The sequence below is a fragment of the Neospora caninum genome, chromosome III (assembly GCF_000208865.1).
Source record: "Neospora caninum Liverpool complete genome, chromosome III".
Taxonomy (NCBI): Eukaryota; Apicomplexa; class Conoidasida; order Eucoccidiorida; family Sarcocystidae; genus Neospora; species Neospora caninum.
Window position 1 is genome coordinate 921280 of NC_018388.1, and position 27773 is coordinate 949052.

A 27773-nucleotide genomic window follows, 5' to 3' on the forward strand; every position below is an offset into this window, starting at 1 on the left:
GCAGGGTCGGATACTCCTTGGGCGCGTAGTGGAGAGCGAGAAAATGTGGGAAAGGCGGACTCCTTTCCTACAGATAAAGCAGAGTGTGACGAAGTCGGAAAACGAATCACAGCGAAGTGCAGCAATGCGCGTGTCCACGCTGTCCTGCAGCAGCCGCGAGAAACGACGGCAAAAAACACGGGTGTATTTTTAAAACTTGGAATGGGACCGACTGAAAGCCCCTCGAAGCGTAAACATGTGGGCTCTTCTTTCAGAAACGACAACGAGGAGACAATGCACACAATGCAGTGATTTTTTGACCCTCGAGGCCGTCTGCTTCATACAGCAGACCGGCGAGGCGGGACCAGGTGTATAGAAGATACCGATTGAAACAACGTACTGTCAGAACCAAAAGAGGATGGCGGCGCTGCAATCTTACGCAGGAGAAAGAACGGTCGTCGTCAGGCGGTTTTCCTAGCGGCAGGAAAAGCGGCTATGCGAACCAATACCTGGAACGGAGAGACCGAGCGGCACACCGAGGCATGACGAGCGGGCGTTTGCTAGGTCTTTTTCACTCGGGCACTCGATGGAAGCGCGACAAACTGACGAAGAAAACACGAAGGGAAAACCGGAATGAATGGGCAAGTCCTTCGTTTCTGGCGAGTGTCTTCCATCATTTAGATACTTGTGGCCTTAAGCAATGCCGCATGCACGAACGCGTGCACCGAGCGACAGTGAATCCCCTGGTCAACGAAAGAAGTTACTGCCTTGCTGCAAACTTCCCTCTCCAAACACCAATGAGTTGTGTTCTTGTGGAAGAAACGGGGGCTGCAACAATTCATCGTCGTACGCGAAGGCAGAAGTTCCATAGCACCCTTGATGTTCAAGCTGGCCAAGAAGACCAGAGCATTTCCCGTAGTCGTCATGCATGCGGCCACCGTCCAGTACGGGACATCCCCGAAAGACTGACTCTCTCTCCAGGCTCTATACTGGGTCTAACTGCATTCCCACTGCTTGTTCGCGCGCTGCCTCGCACACACTGCTCTCAGCTTTAAGACAGGTTTTCAAACTGAACAGTTCCATTTCTGTTGCTAGGCTCCCGCCAGTCGCCGCTGCTAGCCCAGTTGCCCGGCGTGCGCCGGTGTGGTCCTTCCAGTCACCTGCCGGTACACGGTTCACAGCTGCTAAGCACTTTGTCCTCTAGCTATGTGTTCTCTGACGCGACACGGCTTGTCTCCGTGATGCCTTGAAGGGAGCAATTGGACAGTTCTGTCCCTCGCGGATTTTTTTCTGAGTTGTGTTGGTGTGTTGGTGTACGTGTTCAGTGACGCAGACGCTTCGATATCGTTCTCCACACGGGTCGGTGGATGCCGTGCTCACGAAAGCTCGAGGTGTTCGAAGAAGCCCTGCCTTTGCAAACCGACTGCAGCACCGCAACTCAGCCGAAGTTTCTACACCAGAAGTCGAGCGATTGGTGCGGCACTGCGCACTGACCCAGCGCGGGGTACGGATTGAGGTACAGTCCAGCAATATCTGTCAGTTCGCACGGCAGGAGGTTTTTCTGTGTATCTGCAAAGACTAGCAGTACCCAACAACATGGCACTAACAGCACGTCTTCGCGTTTCGAGGAATCACATTTGGAGTGTTTGGTGATGTCCCAAAACACGAGCAGCTGTAGTGATCGAGGGTCAACCCCAATCAAGATCGGTGGCTGCACTTTGATGGCATCCGCATTCCTGGTCAGTGACTCTCCAGCACGGACCTTGCGATTCGTCGGCAGTCCCGACCACTAGGCGGTAGCATAGTCAAAATAAGCCTGCCGTACAAAGGAGCTGCAGAGTAAAATGCGTGCCTGGGGCTGCCGGGGCTGATGCTCGAAGCAATGGTTCGCGGAGGGTAGCCCTTCACGAATTGATAGGGAGTACTCGCGTCGCTACGAGGTCGGCAGGTGCCGAAAGGGCGGGCTGTCAAGAAGCCCCAACCTGTCACCTCCATAGCAGGCAAACACAAGTGAACTGCCATGAGAAAGCCCGTCCGTGGTACAGCCCGTCGTTTGTCGAGAAGCTGAATTACACACGGAAGGAATACTTCACCTGCTGCCACTGTATTACATGAGACGCCGTATGAACTGCAGGGAGCGGCACGCCCAAGTGAGAGGATGCCGCAGATACTCCCCTCGTTCTGTCCGCATCCGAGGCCAGAGAGAGTGTGTCTCCTAATCCGTCTGCTCGCCGATGTAACAATTCGGAATGTCACAGACCACCGGCTGAAATATATCGAGGGGCAGCAAGAAATACTCACCCGGGAACTAACCCACACTACGCATGAAGCAAGAAAACGGGGGTATCCCGTACCATTCGAAGAGAACGGAATTCTAGTGATATATTTCTCAAACGGACCTATGAAGTCCCCGGGGATGGCCTCGGACTTGCAAGCTCCGAGGGTGTCAACAGGAGGCCTTTGTTGCCAGAAAGCCAACTGCACTTTCTTTTTTCAGGTTCGAGGCACATTTCATCCCACAAAGATCGCTGGTCTCTTCAACCGCGCTCTTCAACTGCTCTCTTGATGGAAGACGCCGAACAACAACCCGGTACGGAATTACACTGGTGACATCCACGCATCCGACTGGGCCACTCCGTTTGAGCAGCTGGCCTCCGGCGATACATTAAATGACCCTTTAGAAGGAACGATTTTCTGCCTCGATTTTTGAATCCCCAGACACCACCGCATCCAGATCTGCCGCGGCCTTAAGAAAATACGGTGTGCTGCTCTACAGACGCGCTTGGCGCACCGGCTGCTCCGTCCACGAACCCCAGGCCAGACGCCGCGGTGTTGGTACGCCTCACCTAACCGCCAGCGATTTTCTGTCCTGGAAAAGATCTTTCCTCGCATTGGCTCATTCGTTCGTATTCCTGGAATCTTGACTTCGAACCGCGTCAGCGACAGCCGTCCAGAGCCAGTCCTCCAGACCTTTTGAGTGGCCCATCGATGGGGTTCTTTCTCCCCGGTGCATGCAGCCACACGGAATCGAGAACGGACGCCCGCCTCGCGGAGGTAAACCACTGGCTAGCTCCGGTGACGCTATTTCCAGGAACTCCTCCATCGCTGTATGGCAAAGGTTCCCGCCGCTTTGCTCGGCACATTCTGAAAGATTATCACATTACGCGGAATAAGCGTTTTTCGGTTTTCGTGCGCCTTCATCTGGTCTGATATCTTCCTGCCGTTTAGCCGTCGCAACGACGGCCGTCGCTGCCCAGCAAACCAGGCACCCAGTGTCCCGTCTCTGGCAATTCTTTTATCGCTCGAACCTTCCCCAAGACTTTCCCAACTGGAAAGAGTCGATGTCCCATTGAAGCGGCTTGGCTGTTCCCGAGAAAAGGAGAGTCTCCCGCCTCCGCTACTGGTCGCGCTTTCCTCTCCTTCGCTACACCCATTAGCTTCTCCGACCGTCTCTATACCTCCTCTAACAATGCCTGCAGGGGAAGACGACCTTGGAGGGGCGGCTTCCGCCTCTTCAGCAGTCTTTGGCCGAGTAGGATCGGTGTCACGGGGAGCAGAGCAAAGGCCTCTGTTGCCCGAAGTCGAACGAAGAAAATCGAAGATGCTTCTTTCTGTCCAGGCTGACGCTGGCAAGGGTTTCGTCTTCGCTGTCCGCCTTTCAAAATGGTATATCTTCTACTGCGCCTTGATGGCCTTGGCAACTCTTGGCTTGGTCATCTACATGATCGCCGACGTTCATGTGGTAAGCCGCGGGGCTACAACTTCGGGAGAGTCTCCAAGGCAGCGCAGACACGCGGTGCGCGCTTAAACGAAAGGGGATGTGCAGCCGCGTGTCCGCATGGCAGTCGCGTTGATCTTCGGATTCGTCTCTCTCGACTCTCTCGGCACCTAAAAAACGACACCTGAGCCAGCTGGGTCTTGCGCAGCAGTTTCTGTAGTGTCGGGAGTAGCAACACGATCTCGTGCTAGCGTTTCATTTAAAGATGAAGGCACACTTTGCATCTGAAAGCTGTCGCGGCGTTCCACGACCATGTTAACAAGTCCGTGCGAACTTCCCAGCTCAAATCGTGTCCGTGAGCACCCGCTTCACGAACAACAGTATGAGCAAAATGCACACAGCAAAGCCCCGCGAAAAGCAGTTTTGCCATATCCAGTCTTCCGCGGCGGAGGAGTTTACCAGGTTGTACCCGTTTTCGATGCGCACCTGACCCGGTGTCTGTTGTCTTTCCCGGAAACTATCGGGCCACCCTTTCGACGGCCTGACGCCTGAAAACGTGAGCCACATCCCTGGCATCCTCTCCGAACCCTGCCTGTTGTTTCAGAAGGGACATTCGATGCCGATTTGGGCGGTCGCCGTCGATGGAGTCATTACGGTGACGCTCTGCGTTGAGACTGCGTTGGACATTCACTTCATCGGACACGTGAGCTTCGTTCAAAAGTGGTCAAGAGTGTAGATTCATGTGGAAGGGAACTTTCGTGCCCCGCGTTTCGTTTATGCGAGCAGCTGCGGCCCGACTCCACGGCTAACGCATCCAGCCGGTGGTGGGTAGGACGGAGTATTGTCGGGAAGCTCTTGAGGTTCTCGCTTGGGAGGAGATCACCAGACAGGCGTGGGTCAGATCGTGGGGGCCCATCTGTGAGACAGGATCGTTTCTACGCTTTTTCGGCAGGGTGACGTGCGTTGCGCGGCTTGTCGACCAGTTGGGTCAAACACCCCGTCAGCAGGTATGCCTGTTGCATGCAGCGCTTCTGGGGAAGCGGATGGCACGTCTTTGACTTCGCGGTGGCCTTGACGAGTTTGGTCAGTTGGATTCTGCTGCTGCTGGAAGTGGTGAGTGCGCGTGTCCGGCTCTTGGCGTTTACATGACGCTTCTCGCAAACATTCAAGCCTTGTTTCGAGAACCAACTTTGGTCACGCACAGCTCGTTTGCGGCTACCAGGAGACGTTGACAGCAGCTGCCTCGTTTGGGGAATCGGCTTTCCATCAACAAAGTCGTCAGTTGTTCGCTTCCACTTGGTGTGAGGGCCCCATGCCTCAGGACATCTTTCCAAGAGTGTGTCGTTCGTACAGGAAAGCACACGGGGAAGCGTTTGCTTTTCTCGTCTGCCAGTGAGACGTACTGACGAAGAGGAAAGTGTTTTGCTTCAACATCGTGTGTCTGCAGGTTGGAGTGATTAAGAATTTCGATCAGTTCGTCACCATTCTTTTGCTTACCTGTCGTTACACCGCACAGGCGGTCAGGTGGGTTTTCTTTGGTTTACTGATTCCACCTTTACTGACGGGTTTTACGGTTACCAGCCTCTTGTATGCAAGAGTGTGCCTTGGGTCGCTATGGAGCTACCTGGCGTTCCGTCTAAGCGTCCCATGGTCTGCTATTGGAACCCTTTTGACTGTCAGATAGCCTTCGTTTTCAGATACGTGTTGGTACTCCGTGTGCCGTGGTTCTGAGCGCTGCCCCAGGCAGATGAATCAATGTGGTGTCGGCCTACCAGTGCACATCATCCCATCCAGGAGAAAACTCGTAGTCCTAGCTCGGGGTGCATGATGGAGATCGGCTGCCTTCTGTCGCGTGCCCAACCCATGAGTGGATCCTCATTCACTTTCTTCCCGGTCGCGTTTTCTTGCAGAATTATCCGCTTCGTCCGCACCGGTGCCGAGGCGCAAGATGTGCAGACTGCGGTTGAAGAACAACCCATTATTTTCGATCCTCACGCGGCGAGTGCTGGACGCGTTTTCGGGAACGAATTCGAAGCAAACGATCAACACGTCCGCGTCGATGCCATGTGATTTAGCGGTCTCAAATCGACCAAGAGCTCGTAACTCGGGCACGGCTCCCCTCACTGCTAGGCAGGTCCACGGACGGCGAACAACGGGAAGTTAGTTCACCAGTGGGGGATTTCCCTTCCCTCACCCACCGGCCTTGCATGCAGTTTATTTAGGAATGCGCTTGACCAAAACCGCGGAAGGAAACTAGGCAGTCTGCGAGGTGTTGATTTGTAGGGAAGATGGACCTACAGAGACCCGGAGGCTGCAGCCAGCATGATGTGGTTCCTTGCTGTCCCTAATGCAAGCGGCCAGCGGCGTCGTTCGTGCAGCAAGGAGAGAGACGCCTGCGTGACAAGAATCAGTTACCACACGTGCTCCGCCCGTCTTCTGCTCTCGTCGCCGCCCTGTGTCTGGTTGAGGACTGACCAGATTCTCGTTCCCGTGTTTGCGGTCGATTCCAGAAGCCTGCGCTGCGCTGTACAGCCTCCGCTGGGCTTCGACACTCGCAAAAACAACTGCAGGAGGTGATCGCATGCGCAGAGCTGGCATACGCGGTAGAGGTCAGTCTGTCGAAAAAGCTGGAGGAAGGGATGGGCCGAGTAACAACTTTGTCGGGCCAAGTGCGTCCGCTCGAACTTCGGACGAGACGATTGCGAGGTTTGCGCGGTAGGCAGACGATTTGAACGACACAGCGGTGGCAAGGAAAAGCCTACTCACTGTGGAGGTAACGCTATCCCACCCGGACAAGAGACAGATCGCTTCTTCCGCCCAGTACGAAGAAGGATGATTTCACCCCGTCTTCGGGTGTTACGCAGACTCTTACTCTTTTTTGGGTCGTTAAAAGCATCACATAATCCGAAGGCGTGTGTCATAAATTTCTTCATCCCCGCACTGCGGACTGTAATAAGGGATCGAGGGGCTACATCCGTGTCGAGTATAGTGACCGCTTCTTTGTGTGCCTGCATAGTGAATCCAAGGATGTTGCTTTTTGCATGCAGAAATGAAGTTCAAGTGAGGCCACTGCATATCTTCCCGTGGCTCTGTTGCAGTGAACGTTTGGCTCAGCCAATCACGTGTTCGGGGGAGCGAGTGTTTCACGCGACAGTCGCTTCGTCATTTTAAGAGACGCCAGGTCACACTCCTTCGAGTCGGTAGGAGGAAAGCATGCAAAGAGCACCCGTTCTCCTGACAACGTCACGCGAACAATGTAAAGGCGGGACAGAAGGTCAAAAAACTGAAGGACCATTTAGCTTTCGGTGCCCCAGTGACCCCCGAGCATCTGCTGGGGACGTCGCGTTTTTGGCGCAGATGTGGCCAATGCGAGGCCCGAGACTCTCGGGCACTTGTAAGTGGTTCTTTACACTGTTGACCAACTGAGCCACACAGTGGGCTTCAACTCACAGTTGCGCAGTTGGATTCCCGCGAGATTCCGTTATTGTTCACGTGGTCGTGATCGCCCGACAGTGGCCCTGCTGTGTCAGTGGAATATTCGACTTGATCGAAGCACTTGGGGTGCGACAGACGAAGAGCACGCTGTGAGGCATAAACGCAGCCGTGCAATATATTACACGGCTGCTCCAGTGACACACCGTACTATCGAAAAGTTATCCTGGTCAGCACACGAACATACCGGAGCAAAATGCGCGACTGGAAGTCAGCAACATTCCCAACACACTGCACTCATAATGCTCTCTCCCCACACAGACAAAAAAACACTGACCGCGACACGTCGGCACGTCATACGAAGACCGTTTCAATTTATCGCCGCCTGCGAAGCGAACCCATGGACAAGATATTGACGGACACTTGCACGTGGCTCAACGCCTTCAGCAAAGACTAATGGTAGCCTCAGAGTTCTAGTGAACGCCGAACTTTATATGTGGGCTATGCAGGACGTCAAAAACGGCTGTTTCATCTGCACTTCCCCTCAAGTGGGACCTTGCTCAATCACGTCAAAGTCTGTTGGCGTATGACACCAACTTTCGGATGCGTATCTCGACAGGGGGATGCACTTGGGCTAGAATTATGCGCGAGCGCTTAGCGGCTTCCCGCCGCTGAAAAAAAATCGAATAGATTCCGTCGTTCCATATCACGCCACCTGCACATCATTTGCGGGGCTGTTAGAGGACTCTGTTTCTCTCGTACAGCGAATCAAGTGTTCCCTGAATGCACGTTGCTCCGCGTTCGCTCTTGCATGACGGCCAAGAAAACATGAAATATCACAACCGGTCCTCTCCTCTAGGGCCGAGTGCGAGTTCTATGTCACCGCGATATCGGCGCCAAATTGCCCACTCCGCTGCTCGTCTTATCAGCTAACGCGTCTACCAAAAGGCATGCGAAAGTTTTGCCAGGTCACCCCGCAGCTGCGGCCGCCTGTTCCACGACAGTCTCCGTTCTTTTTAGATTAGGACTTCAGAGGCACGGCGGCCGTAGGCCTCGTATTCTAAAAACTTGGCACATCTGTCGTTGCGCGGCGACGTGCGTGACGGCTCTGGGCAGTCACCCTCACCGAGACCGTCTCGTACTCCCGGGGCACTTTCAGCAGTTTCGGCTGGAGCCGGACCACCACGACGTTCCTGCTCAGAAACCGCTGTTGAGCTCTCACTTTGCAGCCTCTGATAATAGTGGTCAGCACCTGACTGGCACTGTTCTTTCGCGGGGGATGTGTCGCCGTGCCTTTGGATTTAGGCACCAGACTCCAGTGCAGAAGGGCCATGCATGTGCGCTGTCAGCAAGATACTCCGCTCCACCGACGACAAATTGGGCGCCGCCCCCCTACCGCCTATTGCGAACTTCTTCTCCCATCCCCCCTCCCTCCCCTCTCCTTGGGAGACTACGCGTTGCTCTGTTGACAACACATCAGCAATTGCAGGTGCGAGGAAAGACGCCCCGAACATTCTGCGACTGCCACACCAAAACGGACGTGTGTTTCCGTGTCCTCCGGCCGCACGAACGGTTGACAATAATCTCGGCACGATGAGGCCACGCGCCTTCCCTGGGACGAAAGTTCAGGCTGGTTCGTGGCGGCGCCCGTTGCGTTAGCTGCCTCCCTGGCGGATGTCAGCGGACCGTTTCTCGGAGATGCGCAGGTGTGGTTTTCATCCCACGAAGTTACTGAGAACGGAGGCGGCGAAGACGCTCCAACAGTGCACGTTCTTCTGGTGACACATTCTTCGGCAATTCAACCTGCGGGAATAACAGAACAACGACAAAAGAAACATCGTCTGCCTTTGCTCAAAAGACCGTTCTTCTCTCTGTCAACCTCGATTACGCCTATGGGGCATCTGTGTTCGTACAGTCGACGTTTCATGGGTTATGAAACACATTTTCGCACCTTGCATGGGAGACTCGTCGACACATCGTGCTCTCTGTATGGGACCGCTCTCCTGGCTTCGCGCATTTGCTCACCTCAATGACTGCAATGTGGTCCCCACGCGCAGTTTTAGGCACTGCGCCTGGCACTGGCGGAACAGCCATGTCCGGATCCCGTGTTCCTCGGCCTTTGACCACGATCTTCTCACCGCTCTGGGTACCAGGAGGAATGGCGATGTGAGCGACGCCATCAAGAACATCGATCTCTTTCTGCGCACACACATCCAGTTCCACGTGGAGTCTCTGACCTCTCGGATTTCGCTGTCCAGGAAAGAAGTCAGAACGTCTCTGAATCAGTTTGTCGGCCCTAACTCTTGTTCCACGAAAGGGGGTTCTGTCAGGACTGGGCCGCCTGCAGCTTTGAGTACTTTCCTACGGACACTTCCACTTAAAGCACTCCGCTGTCCTGTCTACCATACGAGTGTCGCATGAATGTACGAGACTCAACCTCTGTGCACCAGCCTTGCCATGGAGATGCAACAGAGTATGACCGAACGGAGGCAAAGCCCACGCACAACTTGCAGCCGTGACCACACACGGTTGCAACCTCCTCAGGGCGCTGTACGAAAAAACGCGTTTACAGCGCTTCCGGGGAACTGGCAACCGCTATTACAGACCAAAGGCACGTACATCATCTAAGCCTAAGATGGCGTCCACGTATGAAATCCGAACAATTCCTAGCAGGTTGTTTCCTTCTCTCCTGAAGGGGGTGTCGTTCTCCACTTCGACTTTAAGAAGCCTGAACAGGGAGTGACAGTGCGCAACACACACTCTCCGGCAGTCGTTTACCAGTGACTCGACCGCACTCAACGTCGCAGAAGAGTAGGACTCTGTTGGACTGTGAACCCATGCTCTCTGAGCGTCGCCTGAAGTATTCACGCACGACTGCTCCAGCAACCGTCCGGCCTCCCATCCGCTTTTACTTGAGGCTCTGGTCGATTCCGACAGCCTCAGCGGCACTCTAAAAGACCTGCAACTTCAGCGACTATGCCTTTCGCACTCACAAGTCTCCTGACGGACCCCCGTTTACGCCCACGTCGCCCTGTCCTTTGATCCTCAGACGCATGCCGTCCGAAACTCCTGCCGGAATCACCACCTGCAGGCACGCAGGAGAAAAAGCACTGAAGCGAGGGGTACCCAGCGTCGTTGCCCGTCACTCTAAATGCAGCAGAAACCCTACACGTTAGTACTACACATATTACCTTTCCGGGACTCGGACCAACCTCCCGAGCCGCGTCAAACAGTGGCCTTGCTCAGACGCCCCTGTGCCTCCCCCACACCCGCCACCTGCAGTGCACGCCCGGCTTACTTGAAGAGTTTTCTCTGTTTTCACGCGGCCCGACCCAGCACAGTTCGAGCAGCGTAGGCGCGCTTGCTCCCCACTGCCGCGGCAGGTTGGGCATGTCTGCGATGTTCTCAGCATGCCCATATTTGTGCTCTTGGTCTGAACACAAATGCAGAAATGTCTAGCCACATCCGGTACTGGAAACCTGTCGGAGCTGTCGTTAGTGACACACGCACACAACGTCGGTTCGGTGGTTTCAGCGTGAAAGCACTTTCTTCATGACAAGCAAAGGCACAAGGTACTTACACCGGAGGCATCCATGCCACGTAGTGACATCCCATTTCTTCAAAAGACGAAACCGACGCGTTTTTGCCCGACCCCGGTGGGACGTGAAAAGTGCAAAACGAGAAACAGCCACGACTGAAAGCCGGCGCGACGCCTGTGACCCCGGTAATAAGCATTTCGGGTTTTGTTGGAATCTCCTCATGGCAATTTTCTCGTTGCGTTGCAGCGACTGGAGCGACGCGTTCCGTCCCTGTATTTTCCACCTTCTCGGTATTCCGGCAGCTGATCTGCCCATGTCCAAGGGCTGGAAAATCTGCGGCCCAGTACCTTCACGATTGCGCCTTTGCCGTCACACGCGGCGCACGAAACTGCCTTCTGGCCGTCCTTCCCTCCAGTGCCGTCGCAGGTGACGCAGTCCTCGAGAGCTTCCACTGTGACTTGCTTTTCAGCGTCGCTACAGCCGATTTCGCTCAGCCGAAGAGTGACGGTTGCCCACACGTCGTTTCCTTGAGCTCGGTGCGAGCCGGTCCCTCTCCGCCGGGCGCTGCTTCCGAACAAACTGGAAAAGACATTCAAAAGGCCAGGATGCGATCGGACACCGACCTCGCCACCGCGCTGTTCTTCGTCTTCCCCTGACTGCGATGCGTGGCCGTCGTCTCTCGGACTGAGTTGTTCAGGCGGTTCCTCTGGACGGCCTTCTCGCGGCTCGCCGTCCGACGAGGACGTCACCAGCAAGGCACGAGCTACGTGTGCTGGCAAGAGGCCTGTGCTGTCGTAAGCCGCTCGCATGTCATCGTCAGTCAGAACCTCGTGCGCGGCGCGGAGCATTTTGAGGACGGAGGGATCCGCACCCAAATCAGACAGCTCCTTCTCTGCTTGCAGGAGGCGGGCATCAATCTCTGTCTTCTCTGCCTCCTTAGAGACGCCAACAAGAGCATAAAGATCCAGATCAACTCGTACGCTTCTCGGACCGGGAACGGCGTCTGTCTGCGCATCGCCTGCGTCGTCTCCCTTTCGACCGAGGAAGGGGAAGGCACCTAGAGGAAGGAAGCGCCCACGCCGTCGTGCCGCGGGTGACAGCTGGTCGCGAGAATTTGGTAATAAGTGATTTGTAGGGGAATGCAGGGAAACGTGGTGGAGCTGGCCGGTCGCGGGCGCTGCAACGAACGACGACGCCACAGCCGCCAACCCATTGCCCCTTCTAGCTGACCTCGAGCATTTGTCACATTGTACCGAAGCCACGACAGCTCCAGAGGTAGCAGCGCTCAAGGCGCGATTGATAGGGCCCCGCGAGCCGACTCGGCGATCCACAGACAGGAAGCCCGCACATGTCGAAGCAGCGGTGGAATGGTCACCGTCTTCCTTACCGTGGCAGCAAGGCGTGTGTGGACTCAAGCGCAAGCACTCTTGTGAGTGCAGACGCCCGGCATGGGAAAAGGGATTACGTGACTGCGGCGCCCTGGAAGATAACCCGGTGGCAAGCACTGTGAGGCAGAAGACTGTTAGAAGAGAGAGGTGATAATGAATGAACCCAATGCGTGAGCGCAGTTGCTGTCGACTGCTTTTGAGCGCCATGCACCGCTCCATAGAAATGACTCTCGACGGAGAGTCCGACGCATTCACCTGGTCTTGCCTTCCGTGACGAGAGATGTGGGAAGACACAGAGGAAACCCGGCTGGCGGTGCCGCCCTGGCAACCCGCCCGTTGGGGAGGTCTTGCACTGGGAAAAGATGCCATTGTCGAATCGAATACGCCTAACGCTTGCGCAGCTTCACTACCACCCAGCCCACCTAAAACATCGCTTTCCCCTCTCTTCTCAAGAACTTGGGCGCCGTTCTCCACGATTGCCGATCTGACATGAGTTGCTGCTGCCTGCATACCGGGTTACATCGGAAAAAAACACTCTGCGCAGATCCTTGAGAGGACGCGGCAGCCGCAGGGTTCTCGAGGGAGTTCTCAGACTTCGCAGACGCATGCAGACGCGACTGAGACCCAAGGAGCGACGAGAAACCTTTTCGGCATCCCTGTTGACACGTGCGCCGATGCTTCCTCTACCGGAAAGGCGACCAGGAGAGATCCCCGAGGAGAGTCACCCACAATGGCGCCGGTGGAACAGAACGGCCTGCACGTTGACGTGCTCTACATATTCATTGTTCCTCGGGGGCAGCTTGTTAAAAAGTCGCACATCCCTGATAAAGCTTCGAAAATTGGCTGTCGGGAACGAATTTTGGAGGAGAGTCTCTTGCTGTTTCAGGACGCTACTGAACTCATCGACCTTGGAAAGCGCTGAAGGCGCCTCGTTCAGCGCCTTGTTTTCGCGAAGGTAACAGCTGAGAGTCTGCTTCTCAAGTTGTTTGCAGTGAATATGCATTTGGGCCGCCCTACATGTCACATGCGCACGTTTACTGCCCGACGCGCTGCCTTTGTCTTCCCCTCCAGAATGAACGCGCAATCTGGGAGGATTGCTTCTCCAGGTGCGCACACAATATTGTCGCATCCAGAGGCACGCGTTGCCATGGAGCGGACGGCGGTCAAAATAGTTGGGCAGCGTACGGGAATGAGAGAACAAAAAATGATACGGGAACCACTCGGGAGTCGATGCGACTTTTCTTGATGGGAAACACTCGGCACACTATGTGCTCAACCAGTCCGTGCGCGGAGACAGCAGCCCCCCTCCGGTCACGGCCGGCTTTGACCTCAAATCATCCCCAAGGGAAAAAAACAGAACATCGAAAGGAAATGTGGACGAAGGTGAGTAAATTTCCTGATAAACGGACACGGAATCTTGCCAACAGATGGATGTCGCCACGCGAAAGTGAACAAGGCGGCACCGGGGAGACAGAATAGCCCCCCAAGCCGGCTCCGTCAAAGTCAGCTTCGCGGCCCGTGCCCAATATGCAACGCTATAAATACCAAAGTGGTGCACCGAGGCCAAGTCACAAATTCACATTGAACTGTGAACCGCCCGAACTTCTCCTTTACAAGATGAGATGAGAAGTAACGTCGATATGCCAGTATTTAGCTGTATGGCGCAGCACGATGTCTTCAGACAAACAGCAGAAGTGCATGCACCCTTGCGTAGGCAGCGCAAAACGGCCAGCACGTGTGCGTCTCTCAGAGTGTTTTCGAGTCAACTTTCTGGTGGCCAGCGAACACTTCTGCAAGAGTCGCAGCGCAGAGCACTAAGACTAGTAAATAGATCCGCATGTGATGAACCGCGGTGCCGTTGACCCTCGCCTGTTCAGGGGGTGCGGTGCTCGTCCGGAAAAGCCTTCGTCGACACCACTTTTGTAACCAGTTTGCTTGAGGTACCAGAGCTCCGGCTGCACGCTGCCTAAGCCGAGTTTACTACATCAAGTCAACGACAACAATGTAATAACGCAGATTGTTGAATGCAACGGTTGCAATCCCAAACCAGCGAAAGAAGAAAACCAGCAGAAAATCGTACTGACGGGTGGGGAAAGTGTTCTTTTTTCGCTCGCTCCCGTCGTCAGGCGCTCGTGACCCCATAATGTAATCCCTCACACCAATTGAACATGTGAGCACCAGGACGTGTCCCCTGCATCCGTTTCCCTATTCGGTATCCGAGTTCAGCGTCCAAGGTCGCTTTGCTTCACAACTGACACAGAACAGAGCCCCTCGCAGTATTAATCCAGCGCTGTGGACGTGGACTTCCCGAGCAGCTGTAGGATTGCTTCGGCTGACAGTGTTTTATTGGTTGAGGTACACATCGCTGTCGCCAGGGCTATAGGGACGGGTTGTCATTGATGCTGGTTAGATGCGATGACTCTTGCAAGGGAGATCTCCTGCTTGACGGCGACAGCGTGCAGTTTGTTGAGTAACTAGCATGATCGTGTTACCCCCTCGCTGCCGATGGCTACAGGTAATGTGAGCTGCGACTGTGGTGTATTTGGAAGACGACGATTGGGGAAATTAAGCAGGTGCGAGCGGCACCACAGAAGACCACACCGCTGTGCAAAGTCTCATTAGTTTGTTTCGGCAGCCTTGTTTGTAGACTGCTGCCAGTGAGGCTTCCGGGTCAGCACACCACCCTGTTCTGTATTACGCAGGGCTTCCGCCTGTCCTAACCAAGCTGAAAGCGCCTTTCCAGATAGAATCGCCAAGACCCACAAGGGATCTCCTTTTTCCATGCATTTGAGGAGGTTTTGAAGCTGTTCTGGTCCGAATTGGGCAAGATGTGCCAGTGAGACTGAGGAGGCACCGGTTCCTGGGCCTCCCCTTCTCTGGCTTGTATACATCGTCGTAGATCTTACGGCTAGGCTCGAACTATCAGCGGTGCCCCTCACGTCCTTACTTTATTTTTTGTAGAACCCAGTTTTTTTTCTCCCGTACTAGCAGAGAGGGTGGTGAATTGATGGGAAAAGGAGAAACATCGGGCTGATATTGAATCTCAGCCCTGCCAGAGAGCACTTGACTTCGCCCATCTTGGCCAGCTAGAGGAAGGTTCTCTGCTCTGCGGCGCTCCACTTAATTTTTCTTCGAAGAGTTTGCAATCGTGACCGCGATACAGATATTTTTCCAAGAACCTGTGTACACCCAGAGGAACTGCCAACTTCCAGGGTCAACCCTGAGTTTGCGGTGCGGCGGTGAAACGATCAAATATTGCGAATAGCTTCCGGCAACTCTTCACTTTCCGAGTATTGCGAACGCAACACACTCAGCCAAAAACGCCGATGAACGCTGCAAGAAGTGTCGACAGTTGGGAGAACAGCCTCCGCCGAACAGCGGCCACGACTGCCTCTCTATTCCATACAAGCGGCAATGATGCTTTGGTTCGTTCATCTGTCGGCAAGATTCCTGACAAATTTTCACTGCTCATGGCAGTCCGGATCACTAGGCTGTGCGTGGACGGATACCTGCTTTGCAACTTCGTTCTCAAAAGCAACGCAACCGAGGCCGTCACCTGCTTTGTTCCCTTCATCCGGCTCGCACACCTGCGCAAACGCATCCTCGCATCCAGCTGCGATATACGACCTGGGAGCCTTCTCCCTCAGTGTCCCTCGGCTGTCAGCAACGTCTCGCTTGGTGTCCCTTCATTTTTCCCAGGGAAGAAACTGCTTCTACGTCAGTAGGATGCAGCTGGGCATCACGCATCGTGCGACGATTTCTCGTTCTCTCCGCGTACCGGGCAAGACATTCGGCGAGCTACAGCACTCTCGAGCCCGAATCGGATTGGGAAGAGACAATCCTCGCAGACAGTGTGAGTGCATGGGACGAAGGTGACAGGCCTTGACGGAACTGCACGCAAACTTTCGGCAGATGCACACGGTTCTCGTTGGGAATGCGTGTCTTCGGGTAAGCAGTGCTTCTACATCAAGACTCACATTGCAGACACGCCGCGCAGCTGAGAGAGCTTTCTATTGCCCGAGTGCTTTTGGAAAGCCTGTAAAAACCGCCAATAAATTCGAGTGATGCCAGGATTTCGTGGCACATGCCAGTACGTCCGTAAACTTGTAGAGTCCGAGACCAAATGAAGAAGTATCGAAAAGCGTAAACGCATTCAGTAGACGTAAGCAATAAAGGGGCCTTCTAACCGCTGTGCGCTCTCTTGGGTTGCCTTCTCACCTCAGAGAGGGCGAAAATAGGTGATAGCCAGAAGATGAAGCTTGCCTTTTGACAAACAGCTTAGGCCACCAAATGGAACGGTTTTTCTCAGTGCAATGGCCGTACCACAAAACTTTGACCTTATCTACTGTTTATGTAGCCGTTGGTTTCCCGTGAGTCGGGAATATGCTGATGGGTTTGTACGAGTCAGAACAAAATGTGAACGAAGAAACTTTTGAACTAATTTTCTGAGCAACGAGAGATCAACAAGAACATGTTCATTTCTACTTCTTCACCCCAGAACGCCGCAGGAATATGGATGGCCTAGCTGTAGCCTGAAACATGGATACTGAGTCGTGCTCAGTTCATACTGTGCCGTTTTCTCGGGTTTATTCTGGTGTTACAAGGGCGGAATTTGTCCAATCAAATCAACGCAACGGCAGGTCTGTGTGTAGTGCTGCGGCCTTACTCCATTAGCATCAGCTGATATACGATCTGCTTGTCCAGTTGTGCCTTTAGTTCGTTAATGCAATCGAGTCTTTCTGACACCTACAAGAAGGGAAAGGAAGCACATCAATTGCTTTCACTGCATCGGTCGTGGCTAATGCCGTGTTGCTCAGCTTGCAGTGGGACGTGAAGGGAAAAGCCACGTTCGGGAATTCACGAAATCTTTCTGCTCCCAAACACACTTGTTAACCACGATCTGCCATAAGCCTCAGAACTCAAAAGTGGCAACAGACGTGCTGAGCAGCACCATCTAATTAAGAAAGCTTTGACAATGCGTAATCCATGTTTATGCTCTCTCAAGCAGCCTGAAGAAAGCCACAGATCTGCGCTACCGTTGCTTTGACTGTGGCCATATTTTCGTTTGTGACTAGAGAAGGTCGTCGACCGATGGTTGACCGCATTTCCACTCAACTGGCAGCATGACAGGCTCTTTCCCAAAAGCGAGAACAGGACAATCCTTGCAGAGAACCAATTGAGATATCCGCAGGGCCTGTTTCTTCGATTATACTGGCAACACAGAGTCATACTTTCATTGCCACTGAGGGCATTGGCTACTTTAGGCCTTTCTGATCTAGGCAGGAGACACAAGCCTCGTTGACATGTCTCAAGCATGCCAGGAAAACGCAGGCGGGTCCTGGCATGTATTTGTCTGTAGCCTCATTACGGTTCTTTGCCACCTTGAGGTAAGCGGATAAGCATCCAACCCTAGGGGAGAGCTAAGCATATAAAAAAGTCCCCGGGGCCAGAAAGCTTAGAAGAACACGAAATCATTGGACTTGCGACCTCGAGTGGGAACATGGAGCTCCGAACGAGTAAGAGGAAGGCGCCCCATTACCTCGCAAGCAGCCATCATCGATTGTTCCCACCATTTCCTCTCTCTCGCTTCCGCCGCTGCAACAAGGGCCCTCTCACCAGCCAATATCTGCTGCTGAGCTCGCTGTACACACCGCACAAATAAAGGAGCCACCGCTTGTATCCCTTCATATCACCAGAAGAATTAATGGCCGCCACCTCCAAATTGTGAGTCCACTGGTGACTTGGAAGAAAGCTTACCGCAGATTTGCGCATGCGTCCCTCCAACTTGGTGATCTCCTGTTCGTGCTCTTGACTCTGAGCCAGGAATCGTTTTTTCTGCTGGCGTTGCGTATCCTGTAGTTCCCATTGCGTTCGTGCTAGCTTAGACTGTAGCTGTTTGATATCGATTTCTAGGGTCCTTATGTCACCTTTCGTCGCTTGTAATTCCAGCCCCAGGCATTCCTTTTCCCCCAACAGCAGCTTTGTTTCTTTTTGTAGTCGTTGAGCCTGTGTATACAGTTCAATTCCCAGCAAATGGATAGGGTCTGTTCAGTGGATAGGAATGTACATCTGCGCTCCTCAGTACAGGCAGTTGACTGCCTGTACCGTTCTCTCATCCTATGTAAGGGAAGTTCTGATTCTTGTACCAAGAAGCGAACTCCTCATACGGGCAGCGGACCACATCCACAACAACGGTCCTCGACTTAGCCGCAGGACGACCAGCTGAGTATTTGCACAGAGATACGCCTGTTCGGGCCCATAGTGCACTGTTGAAAACCACAAGCACGCAAGCGGCATCTGAGAGGGGGATTGACGCTTAGAGAGGACAGAACATTACGGACAACGCCGTGGGTGTGCTGCGGAGAGGAGGGAAGTGAAGTCTTGCATTAATGGAGCATCGACGAAGCTACTTTCAACAATTGTACCTGGCGATGCGCGCTTCTGCCAGATACCCTTACTTAGGCCCGTAAGACTGACCGACCTGAGTCAAGCGGGGTCCTCACTAGTCTGATTGTACGAGTAATCCGACAGCATGGGTACATATTCAGCTTGCTCCTTACCAGCTTAAACATGGAGCGTTCAGCGTCCTCGTATCGCATACAACTAGTGTTCATTGCCTAGCGAGAACGTAAACGAGAAGTAATGGTTTCGAGACGAGAGATCGAAACGTACCCGAAGTCAGCCTTCACAACCAAAACTGCCTGCCAATCTGTCCACTAGTCCGCTTCCTGTAGCCTCTATATGCACAAGCGTCCAAGTCTGCTTTCTGTATCTGCTGCATGTGCATGATAGGGTTAGTCGGCTTTTTCTGCCCTTACGCCAGGAAGAAAGACATTCGTGGGTGCAGTATCTGACATTTGCGGCAGTGTGGTATCGGAGCTCACCATTTAAAACAGAGGACAGCTCTGTACCGCCTCGGCTATGTCAGGCAATCTACAACAGCTGCGTACCTCGGACTGGCGTTGCTCAACTTCTGCCTTTTCTCCAATTAAGCGTTTTAGATGGGACACTGTTTCTGTTAGATCGCATGTCTCCTTGGTTAGTTGACGGTTCCTCTCCTTGATCTCATCAATTTGTCTCCATAGGCCACTCCGTGATCGGAGTTGTTTGGATAATTCCGATGAATTTCCGACTGATGAAGTTCGGCCCGTTGCTGAAACAGTTGAAGGCTCCTGGACAAGGTGATTACGAACGACGCACTTGTGCTTCGCTTCGTTGATCTCTCTTTTCGTGAGGTCCAGTTCTGTTCGTAAGTGGGCAATTACACGATTGGCCACATCTCGTTGCTTGATGAGCCATTCCAACTCGGTTTGTTGTTGCCGGACAATCGACTTAGTGCATTCAAGACTAGTTTGCATAGCTAGCAGCGCAAAGTCGCGTTGCTCGATATCCGCCTGTCGCAGGTGCAACTGGTGCTGTAATTGAGAAAGTGAAGGAGCTGTTTGACTCTGTTGTGTCGAGCCGCTCCCATTAGTAGACGGAGGACACGTCGACAAATCAGCGTGGACCTTCATCATGACCGATGCAGGTACCGTCATATGTTTAGCATTCAGCAAAAAGGCGCGACGTCCCGTCAGCTATCGAGGAACGGCTGCGCTGTTTCGAATTGGACGCAGATCGGCAGAGCCCCCTGGTTCGAAACATGCGGCACAGAACAGGAAGAATGATTTCGTCGCTGTCTCAACCGCGGCAAAAAGGGGCGGGTGCACAAGAGGGGCACCGCGAACGCTGCGAAGACTTTAAAGCCACCAGCTCTAGAGAGGCACCAGGCAGTACGAATGTGGGGGGATCGCTGGCGATTCTGCACGGCTTCTCCATTGAAATCTTACTGCAAATGACGAAGCATGCTTGGTTTCGTCTAACAGTCCGGACGTCAATGTACTGGCAGAACTGTTTAGGTATCAACCGTCAGAGAAACTGAACGTAGGATGCCTTGTAAATACAACCTTTGGCGGCTCTCAACCGATCCTACAGATCATCTGCACCGCACCGTAGCAGTTTCTTAGCATGCCACTGCGCCAACTACCGCCAGCAAAGAACTAGCACATCAGTGCCATCATCGGCGTTCTCTACAAACTAAACGGCCCATCGATTGCGCCCGCAGATGGCCGTGAGAAGAAAGCAATTCAAATGGTTTGGTGGCCATGCGTGACGCCTGGGCACACTGCAACAGCGCGAAGGCGGTGGACACATCACTCGACACCAAGGTTGCGTGGTTCCATATCGTTTCGATTCGTCAATTTAGCGTCCCCCTGGCGGAGTCCCAGGTGCAGTTCTATGCTACACGTGCACATACTGGTGGGTTGCCGAGCTTGCGGTAAAATTTAGCTGTAACATTTGCTGGCGAGCAACACGATCTGAGACCGACCCAGTTCTCGGACAGACACCAGTAGAGAGACAGATGGTTTTCCGGGCCTTGGGCCACTCCTCCATCTGTTGATCCTGCAATTGACGTCGGGTTAACCTCAGACAACTGCAATGTGACGCTGTAGATCCCGTAATGCGTCAGGTGCCTTACTGTGGCCGGAATCCACCCTGGAACTAACCGGCTGGCCGGTAGCATGTGATTAACACAGGATACAATAACCATATGAAGCGTTCTTGTGGGTTCGGGCTTGCTGTTTCTCCACTATGATCTCTCATTTCCTCTGCAAGACTGGCACTGTGGGGAAAACAGGGAAGTGCCTTGCTTTCCTTCATGTGGAAATGAGAAGGGCGGGGGGGGGGGGGGGATCCGTTTGATTGCAGATCGTGGAACTGCACATCTTCTCCGGCTGTCCTGTGTTACTGTGGATGTGGAATAACTGGAGTATTGATGGAAGATGCATTGAACACAAGGCATCCGGCAGGTTTAAATATCTCCAACTGGCAGCACGGCACGTTAATTTGACTGTAGGCTGTTGATATGCCGTCAAGCAGCTCAAGTAAACGGTACAGCTCTCAATCTCTTGTGTGTAAATAACCTGTCCCCCAGCCTTTTCGATTCACGAGTTGAGGCGAAACGATGTTGGCCGGGTATAGGACTTGTAGAGAGATAGCTTCATCGGCGCGCCGAGCACACTGGAACACATCATGTTACCAGCTAACAGAAAAGCTTTAGTCACTGTTGCCACAAGAACCGCTCTTAATGGAAGAACCAGTTAATTCATGTGTGTCTTAGGACGACAGACTCAGAGGTGAGTCAGGATAGCACTCACATCAAGCGGAAGCCGTCAGGCTTAGATGTCCTGGCTAGCTACCAACTACTCCCTTGTCGGGTCTGCGAATACGCGCTCAACAGCAATACAACTCTAAAGCTTTTTTTCTGTCTTCGTTCGGTCCCTCATGTTCTTTCGGGTCGACAGGAGGCGACACCTCTTCTTGTTTCTTTTTCTTCACATGCATTCCCATTTCGAAATGATAGGTCTCTCCGATCTCGGAAAGCAAGCACTTCGCAAGCTACTATGGTTGGTTGCCGTGGTAGTTTCTTTGGAGTTTCTGGTGAACTCAATATCATGTGCAACTGAGGCGAGTTCGCCGGAGCTAGGCGGAGTCAGGATTTCAGGTCACGTCAATGAAGAAAACCCCTCGCTTCTTTTGGGCGGTCAGGCGCCTCAGATCGGACGCGTTCGCGACTTCGATAGCACAGGCTGTGCTTCCGCTCCTTGTGAGTGGCCTGTCGTCGGTGCATCGTCTCTCGAACCACAAAGCGAACTCAGAAAACTTGGAGCATCTCATATGCTAGAGAAGGCCATTGAAACAGCAGGTGTTGCTGCGAGCGATTTACTCCGGCCACACCTAGGCGCCCTTGCAGCTGGTGTTAACACCTACTTTCCTCAGGCTGTCGCCTCCCTCACGCCACTTCCTCCATCCGGTAGTTCCAGGCAGGATGACTCAAGTCACTATGCATCGCAGCGAGCACCTCCTCCTCAAGCTCGGGGAGGCCGAGGAGAACTAGTACCTTTTTCCCAAGCAGCTGTTGCTTTGTCGCATCCGACCGGACTCCACCATGATGTTGTTGCTGACCTCGCGCGACATCCGGCTTTTTTGTTCACTTCCTCCACTACCTCCGTACGCGACTCAATAGCAGGGTCCGCGCCGGCTCTGACTCGAGTAAGCGTGCTCAGAGACACTTTGTCTGCAGCCGGCTCTGTTCTTCCGCGACCGCGCTCGTCCAACGGAAGAGTTGATCTCGACCATGGAGTCTCCGGGTCAGAACAAGACGGGCTCCCAGGAAGCTATACTCCACAGTCCAAACAAGAAACTGACGACCGGATTTTTACGAAGGTGGACATGCAGCTTCCTGCAAGCCCTGGATCTCTGTCTACAGATTCCTTAGCAGCTGTGCAGCAGCATGATGCTTCCACGGGTGTTGTACCCCACCCAGTAGGATTTGTTCTCAAGCCAAGGCCACCTGTTGCTGACGACAAGTGGGCAGCTGTTTCAGAGAGAAAGTGGGTGGAAGATAAGAATGTGAACACAGTGAGAGAGGAGACCATGAAGCGGCTGAGACAAGAAATAGACGAAACCGCGAAGAAGAGGAAGGCTTCGTTGGAGGTCAGAACTAATGAATCGGTACGTCACACACAACCACAGATGGGTGGTCCTTCCGGCTGTCTGTCGCTCAACAGTGGTAGCTGTTTCTGCCCAGAGACAAGTATTGGCCTTTTATTATGACCAAAGACACTGCTGCCAGCTGCAAGTAGACCTCTGTCAAACACAGCGCTTGCTGGCCCAAGGGACGCCCTGAATTTTGTCCTGTCGCTGAATCCCCTCTCCCCTCAGCACAGGAGGGGCGCCTTCCTTGTTCGTGTCGTTGGATAATACTTCAGAATAAAAAGCATCCGAGAAACTTAGACACCCGTGGCACAGAAAGAGACCCTTAACACATTGGGCGTGGTCGTCACGCTCCGGGTGTGGGTTTACTATACTGTAAGGACTCACATTTCATTGGCTACCTACGCTGGAAGTGTACTGGTATGTCATCTTACGTGCATTGGGTGAATTGTTTTGTCGCTAACTGCAGGGAAATCGAGTGGCGGAAGGCTTGCTGCCGCTTCTCTTTAACCCGGATGTCGCAAATGCAGCTGCTGCTGGTGTGATGGTCGAATGTAAAAATCCTGTGTTCTCTGTTCCGCTTGGTGGATTCGTCACACTGGATCTTCGAGGGCTGGACAACGACATCTACCAGCTTTTTCTCTCTGGAGTTATGTCGGGCAAACAAGATATTGAGCTGGATGTGTGGAATTCTGCTGGCATCTACTACGAGCAAGAAACACGTTTTGAATGTCGAGAGTTAGGCACGTCCAAAATGAAATTTTTCATTGCTGGCAAACCGACATACAACCTGGTGCCCAAAGTGATCTTCTTTTGTTCGGCCACTGTCGGTACGCTTACAAAGCCATTATGTAGGCCGTCACGCTCGTACTCCTTTGATCATGGGAAGGACCTCCACGGCAATGTTGCCACAGTATGCCTGCAAAAACCAACAGAGGACATGCTTGTGCGGTGCACTCTAGTGGTGTCGGAAGCATGTGACTCCGTTCGGCTCTGCAGTTAACGTATGCGCCTCTGCTGGTGCTGATGCCACGTCATCCCATAAGCTTGCTTTTAGTAACTTGTTTTAGTAATTACAGAACAGCTGGTCATACGAAAATATCAGGCGCATAGACTCCTCCGTCTGGAGCTGCGTATACTATCCAGCGGTTTTTGTTTGCCTCTCCCCAAGGGCATGTATACCCCCGTTGTTCATGGATTTGTACGGTGCTGATAGAGACAGTCAGTCTCATGCGCCATAGTTTTTGCAACATTGAGCTTCTGCGGTTGTATTTGCGCACCGTCCACTGACGTCATTTTAGAGATTTAGCACGAAAGAATTCGGTGCTTTACCCTAGTACCCTAGCCGCCGCTGTGCCCTCCCGTTCCAAAGCCTTCTCCCGCAGAATCTGAGACCCGTTTTAGAGTGGATGAAGTGGTTTTGCATTGTGCCTTTGCAGTCTGCACGACAAACCCTGCCTGGAAAGCTCCTTTTCACAAGCACATGCTTGTCGAACACTGACTATGCCTCCAAAGAGCAACATCAGCAGTAAGTAGTACGCGTTTCCGGTGTCCCTACTTTGGAAAAGTGAGTCAGGACCCGCAACTGGCTCTTTCGAATGCCGTGAGTCGCCGTACTGCTTCCATATCCCTAACGGCGTGACATGTGCCTTTTTGTATGCTGTTAAACACAATCGATGTCCGTGCATCTTTTTACCGTGTTTTGATGCGTGTCGTTGTCTATCGCAATGTGCGTAAGCATTCAATGAAATTTGTTCTGCGCAACTTTGCACGGTGCGCCTGCACGGAGGAACCCCTGTACTAATTCACCGGCAACACTATGACATGAAGGAATAATTTTTGTCATTCATCCCGAACCTTTTGGCGACCGCGGAAGCGACAGCGAGCATGGTTGACCCCCGCGCACGGTGCTGATGATGTACGTGTCGCAAAAACTTTTGTGGCACGATAGATAGTTTGCACGGGAATCTGATTATTTTCCCATCGACAGACGCAGTGTATTTTCTAGTGGTGGACGAGTGACGTCATTTCCGTCATGTCGTTATAAAAAGCACGTACGAGTCCTGTTATATAGAGGACTCGAGGTGAATCGACTGCGGCAAAACGGCCAAACCAGACGCGAATTGGAGGCCGCCTTCTGGAGACAGCACACGAGCGAGACCTGTATTGGACGACGACCTCGAAGACATCCACGGGCCATCTTTTCTCCTCCGACCATGTGTAGGAGACAAAAGTTACTATCCAATTTAAATCGTGGGAGCTGTATGGGGAACCAACTGCGACAGAAGGGTTTTTGAGAGATCAACGAGGTCTATTCCGGTTGCTGTTTCTCTTCTTATGTAGCACTTTACGGCACTCTGTTCCTTTCGGTCACTGACCGGCGCTCCAGTCCCGTACCTCTTTTCCTACAACCTCTAAATGAAGACAAAGGAACATCCCTATTTCCCTTATACGGACTAGTTTTCTCTTGTCCGTCTTGTGTATGCGGAGTTTTTGGCAGAAGCGACACGGCTTCCGTTACATTTTTGTTCCGTGCATGAAAGAGTGCCCGGCTCGACGGCTGTGACTGGCCACGGTGTTGTCACTTGCGACGAAGCCTCTCATCCGAACATGAAAAGGCTGCGTGTACGTATTGCCCGGCAGTCTCGCGACTTGTATGGCAGCAACGCTTTCTGGGAAGTAGATAAGCTTTGCGTGTGAATCCGTTCACGGGGCACATATTCGACGTGTGGAGCCGATGCTCCAGAGTGTCGGTCCACGGTATATCTGTAGTCGTTGTTTTTATCAATGGTGGTCGCCGCCGATCACGTTTCACATGCTGCCTCTGCAGAAAGGCTGCGACTGCGAGCCGAGGCTCGCCAGCGGCGACTTCTTGCTGCTGAAGCAACCCGCCGTATGCACGTCGTCACTGGGACCTCAGTGCAGTGGAGGAACCCAACGAGCAGTACTGACCTCCGAGGACATGATGGGAGGGAGGCAACCGGGGTACCGGAGCAGAACCCACAGACTGTGAACACTTCACCTATTCCTCAAAATTCAGGGAAAGGGAGACCTTTCTTGGCAGACCTAGATGACTCGCAAATTTCGGGCGACGAGCTCAACGACAGTTGCCGCTTGAGCCCACCAACTGATCAAACCGCTTCCGCAGTGAATTCCAAAGACGCCTTCAGTCCATCCACACAGGCAGCAATGAATCGAGGACATGATGAGTTGTCCGGGCCGTCTGCATGTTCGATGAGAACACAGCGTGTGCAAGTCAATCAGGCTCCAGTGTCGGGTCCCCCGTCAGACGCTCCGCCAGAAAACCAGAGAGAAACGCTGCATTTAGTCTCTTCTGCGCCCGATTACGTTGCCGATGCTACAGGGTCTGGTGCGGCTGGACAGCTCTCGTGTTTTGGCGCCTCCACAGCCGGTAGCATCTCTTATCGTCTTAAAGCAGCGAGAAAAGAAGTCGGGGTGTGCGTCCCAGGCTTCTTCCCCCCTGAGCAAAAAGGTTGCACACCCTCTGAGAGCCTTCCTGAACATGTTACTTGTAGTGGGGTGCCGGCAACCGAGCCGCTAAAGTATTGGGTTCTCCACTGGCAATTTCCCTTTGTTCTCTTTTCCACTCTGGCGAGAAGGTGTGTCAAGTATTTGGCCAGACGGCAAAACCACCTGCCAGCTCTTCGGCGACTGCAGCGTTTACTTCGTTTCGTCGTAGCCGCAACATGGGCCTCTTTCCCCCCACCTTCCTCGTCTGCCGGCCCTTCCTCACTTCCCATGGCCTCGCACCATTTTGACCACGACAAGACAGAGGAGTTTTCCTGGATTTCCGAGGTTTTGCCTTCACGGCGTCCACCTCCCAGTGCACCACCTGAAAAGGTCGAAGAGGTGGTGTCGCTTGTCGTGTGGCAGCCACTTCTTTGGGTGCTCGTCCCTGCTGTTTTCCTTCTTATTGCTGAGCACAGTAGAGAACTCGACAACTGGTTCGAGCGCAGGCGACAGACACAAGACATGAATGAACGGAGAATGAAGCGCGGGAGGGAGTTAACGCCAGGGGAGGAGGGCGATGGAGCGGAAGGAAACTCCGACCAACTTCTAGCTCGCGCGCTTGTCTGGCTATCTCGCGTGTTAATTGTAGTGAAATTGGGGTCCGCTCTTTTAGAAGTCGTGAAGCAGGTTGCAGTGTTTATTGCCACTTATTGTTGCATGCGGTACGGCCTCACGTGGTTTGCCACTGTTCTTGAGTGTCCGTTGGGTATGAGTTCGTCTTTCCACGACAGAAGTGAGAGCATGGTTGCCCCACGACAGCCTTCATAGACATTTGGGTCCAGAAGCACGGTTTCGACTGGCCTTTCCTTGTACAAGCAAGCCTAACTGGCTGGTAGCCAAAGCGTTATGACTGGCTGCTGTGCCACACGAGGCTTGGGTAGTTAGGGAATTATTTTACTGACTTGTGTTGCTGTCGCTGGTGAGTCCTTATCAGCGGTGGAAGCTTCCCGCATGTGCTGTTTGGCTTATTATCTCGGTCTCTTCAGCTAAGATCTCTCGGCCGCCAGCCTGGCAGAATACGTGGCTTGGACCGCCATTTGCCGTCAAGCAGTGTGGAAAGGCCCGTCTCAACAACAAGGACAGATGACACTGGAAGTTGCGTGAATACTGATGTAGGCCGAACAAACGCTGGCTCTTATATGGACGGTCCTTCGTCGCTGCGCAACCACAGAGACTCGCAGCAGGTCGGAGACACATACCTCGAATTATATGGGATTCAAACCTTGTTGCAGCTAAATCATGGGACCGTAAATGGGACCCGTCTTCTTGCCTGTGCGCTGTCCTCCTGCTGTCGTTTGCTCGCAATCCTTTTGGAAGGATGCCGAGACATATACACTTGGAGATTCCGAGAGAATTGCATTTTTGTTTTGTACACGCCAGACGGTGCGCAGTAACTGACATAGAAGCCCTGCGCTGTCCGCTACTAGCCGTGGTGAAGCCGAACGCCAATGGCGCATGGGTTTTTGCCCTATCTTTTTCAACAGTCATTCTTACTGTACCTGGCCTACTTGCAGGCCGCTGGGCGAAATCATTATTTATCTCCTCAGAAGTAGACAAGGGTCACATGAAACACTGTGGTTTGACACATCAAGAAGAAAGCCGATGAGGGGGCGACGCATGCGTGGTTGGGTTGCGGCCCCAAGGTGGCTC

General features: G+C 53.2%; 5 protein-coding genes across 5 annotated transcripts; 3 read left to right on the plus strand and 2 right to left on the minus strand.

Annotated features, from left to right (window-relative positions):
- Window positions 1-3448: 3448 nt before the first annotated feature.
- Window positions 3449-5767, plus strand: NCLIV_008030 (conserved hypothetical protein; the record flags this gene model as incomplete). Its single annotated transcript, XM_003880315.1, has 4 exons — window positions 3449-3721; window positions 4302-4400; window positions 5145-5221; window positions 5608-5767. 4 exons carry the CDS (start codon window positions 3449-3451, stop codon window positions 5765-5767), a joined length of 609 nt encoding a protein of 202 aa, XP_003880364.1.
- A 3090-nt stretch (window positions 5768-8857) lies between these two features.
- On the minus strand, window positions 8858-12566 carry NCLIV_008040 (hypothetical protein; the record flags this gene model as incomplete). The annotated part of the gene is made up of 7 exons (XM_003880316.1): window positions 8858-8932; window positions 9155-9328; window positions 9749-9857; window positions 10123-10214; window positions 10428-10562; window positions 11016-11845; window positions 12479-12566. The coding sequence occupies 7 exons, from the start codon at window positions 12564-12566 to the stop codon at window positions 8858-8860; spliced, it is 1503 nt and encodes a 500-aa protein (XP_003880365.1).
- Window positions 12567-18943: 6377 nt separating this feature from the next.
- NCLIV_008050 (conserved hypothetical protein) lies at window positions 18944-19414 on the minus strand (the record flags this gene model as incomplete). Its single annotated transcript, XM_003880317.1, has 1 exon — window positions 18944-19414. The coding sequence occupies one exon, from the start codon at window positions 19412-19414 to the stop codon at window positions 18944-18946; it is 471 nt and encodes a 156-aa protein (XP_003880366.1).
- A 2020-nt stretch (window positions 19415-21434) lies between these two features.
- Window positions 21435-24093, plus strand: NCLIV_008060 (conserved hypothetical protein; the record flags this gene model as incomplete). The annotated part of the gene is made up of 3 exons (XM_003880318.1): window positions 21435-22610; window positions 23062-23422; window positions 24032-24093. 3 exons carry the CDS (start codon window positions 21435-21437, stop codon window positions 24091-24093), a joined length of 1599 nt encoding a protein of 532 aa, XP_003880367.1.
- Window positions 24094-25487: 1394 nt separating this feature from the next.
- NCLIV_008065 (uncharacterized protein) lies at window positions 25488-26891 on the plus strand (the record flags this gene model as incomplete). Its single annotated transcript, XM_003880319.1, has 1 exon — window positions 25488-26891. One exon carries the CDS (start codon window positions 25488-25490, stop codon window positions 26889-26891), a length of 1404 nt encoding a protein of 467 aa, XP_003880368.1.
- Window positions 26892-27773: the final 882 nt, after the last annotated feature.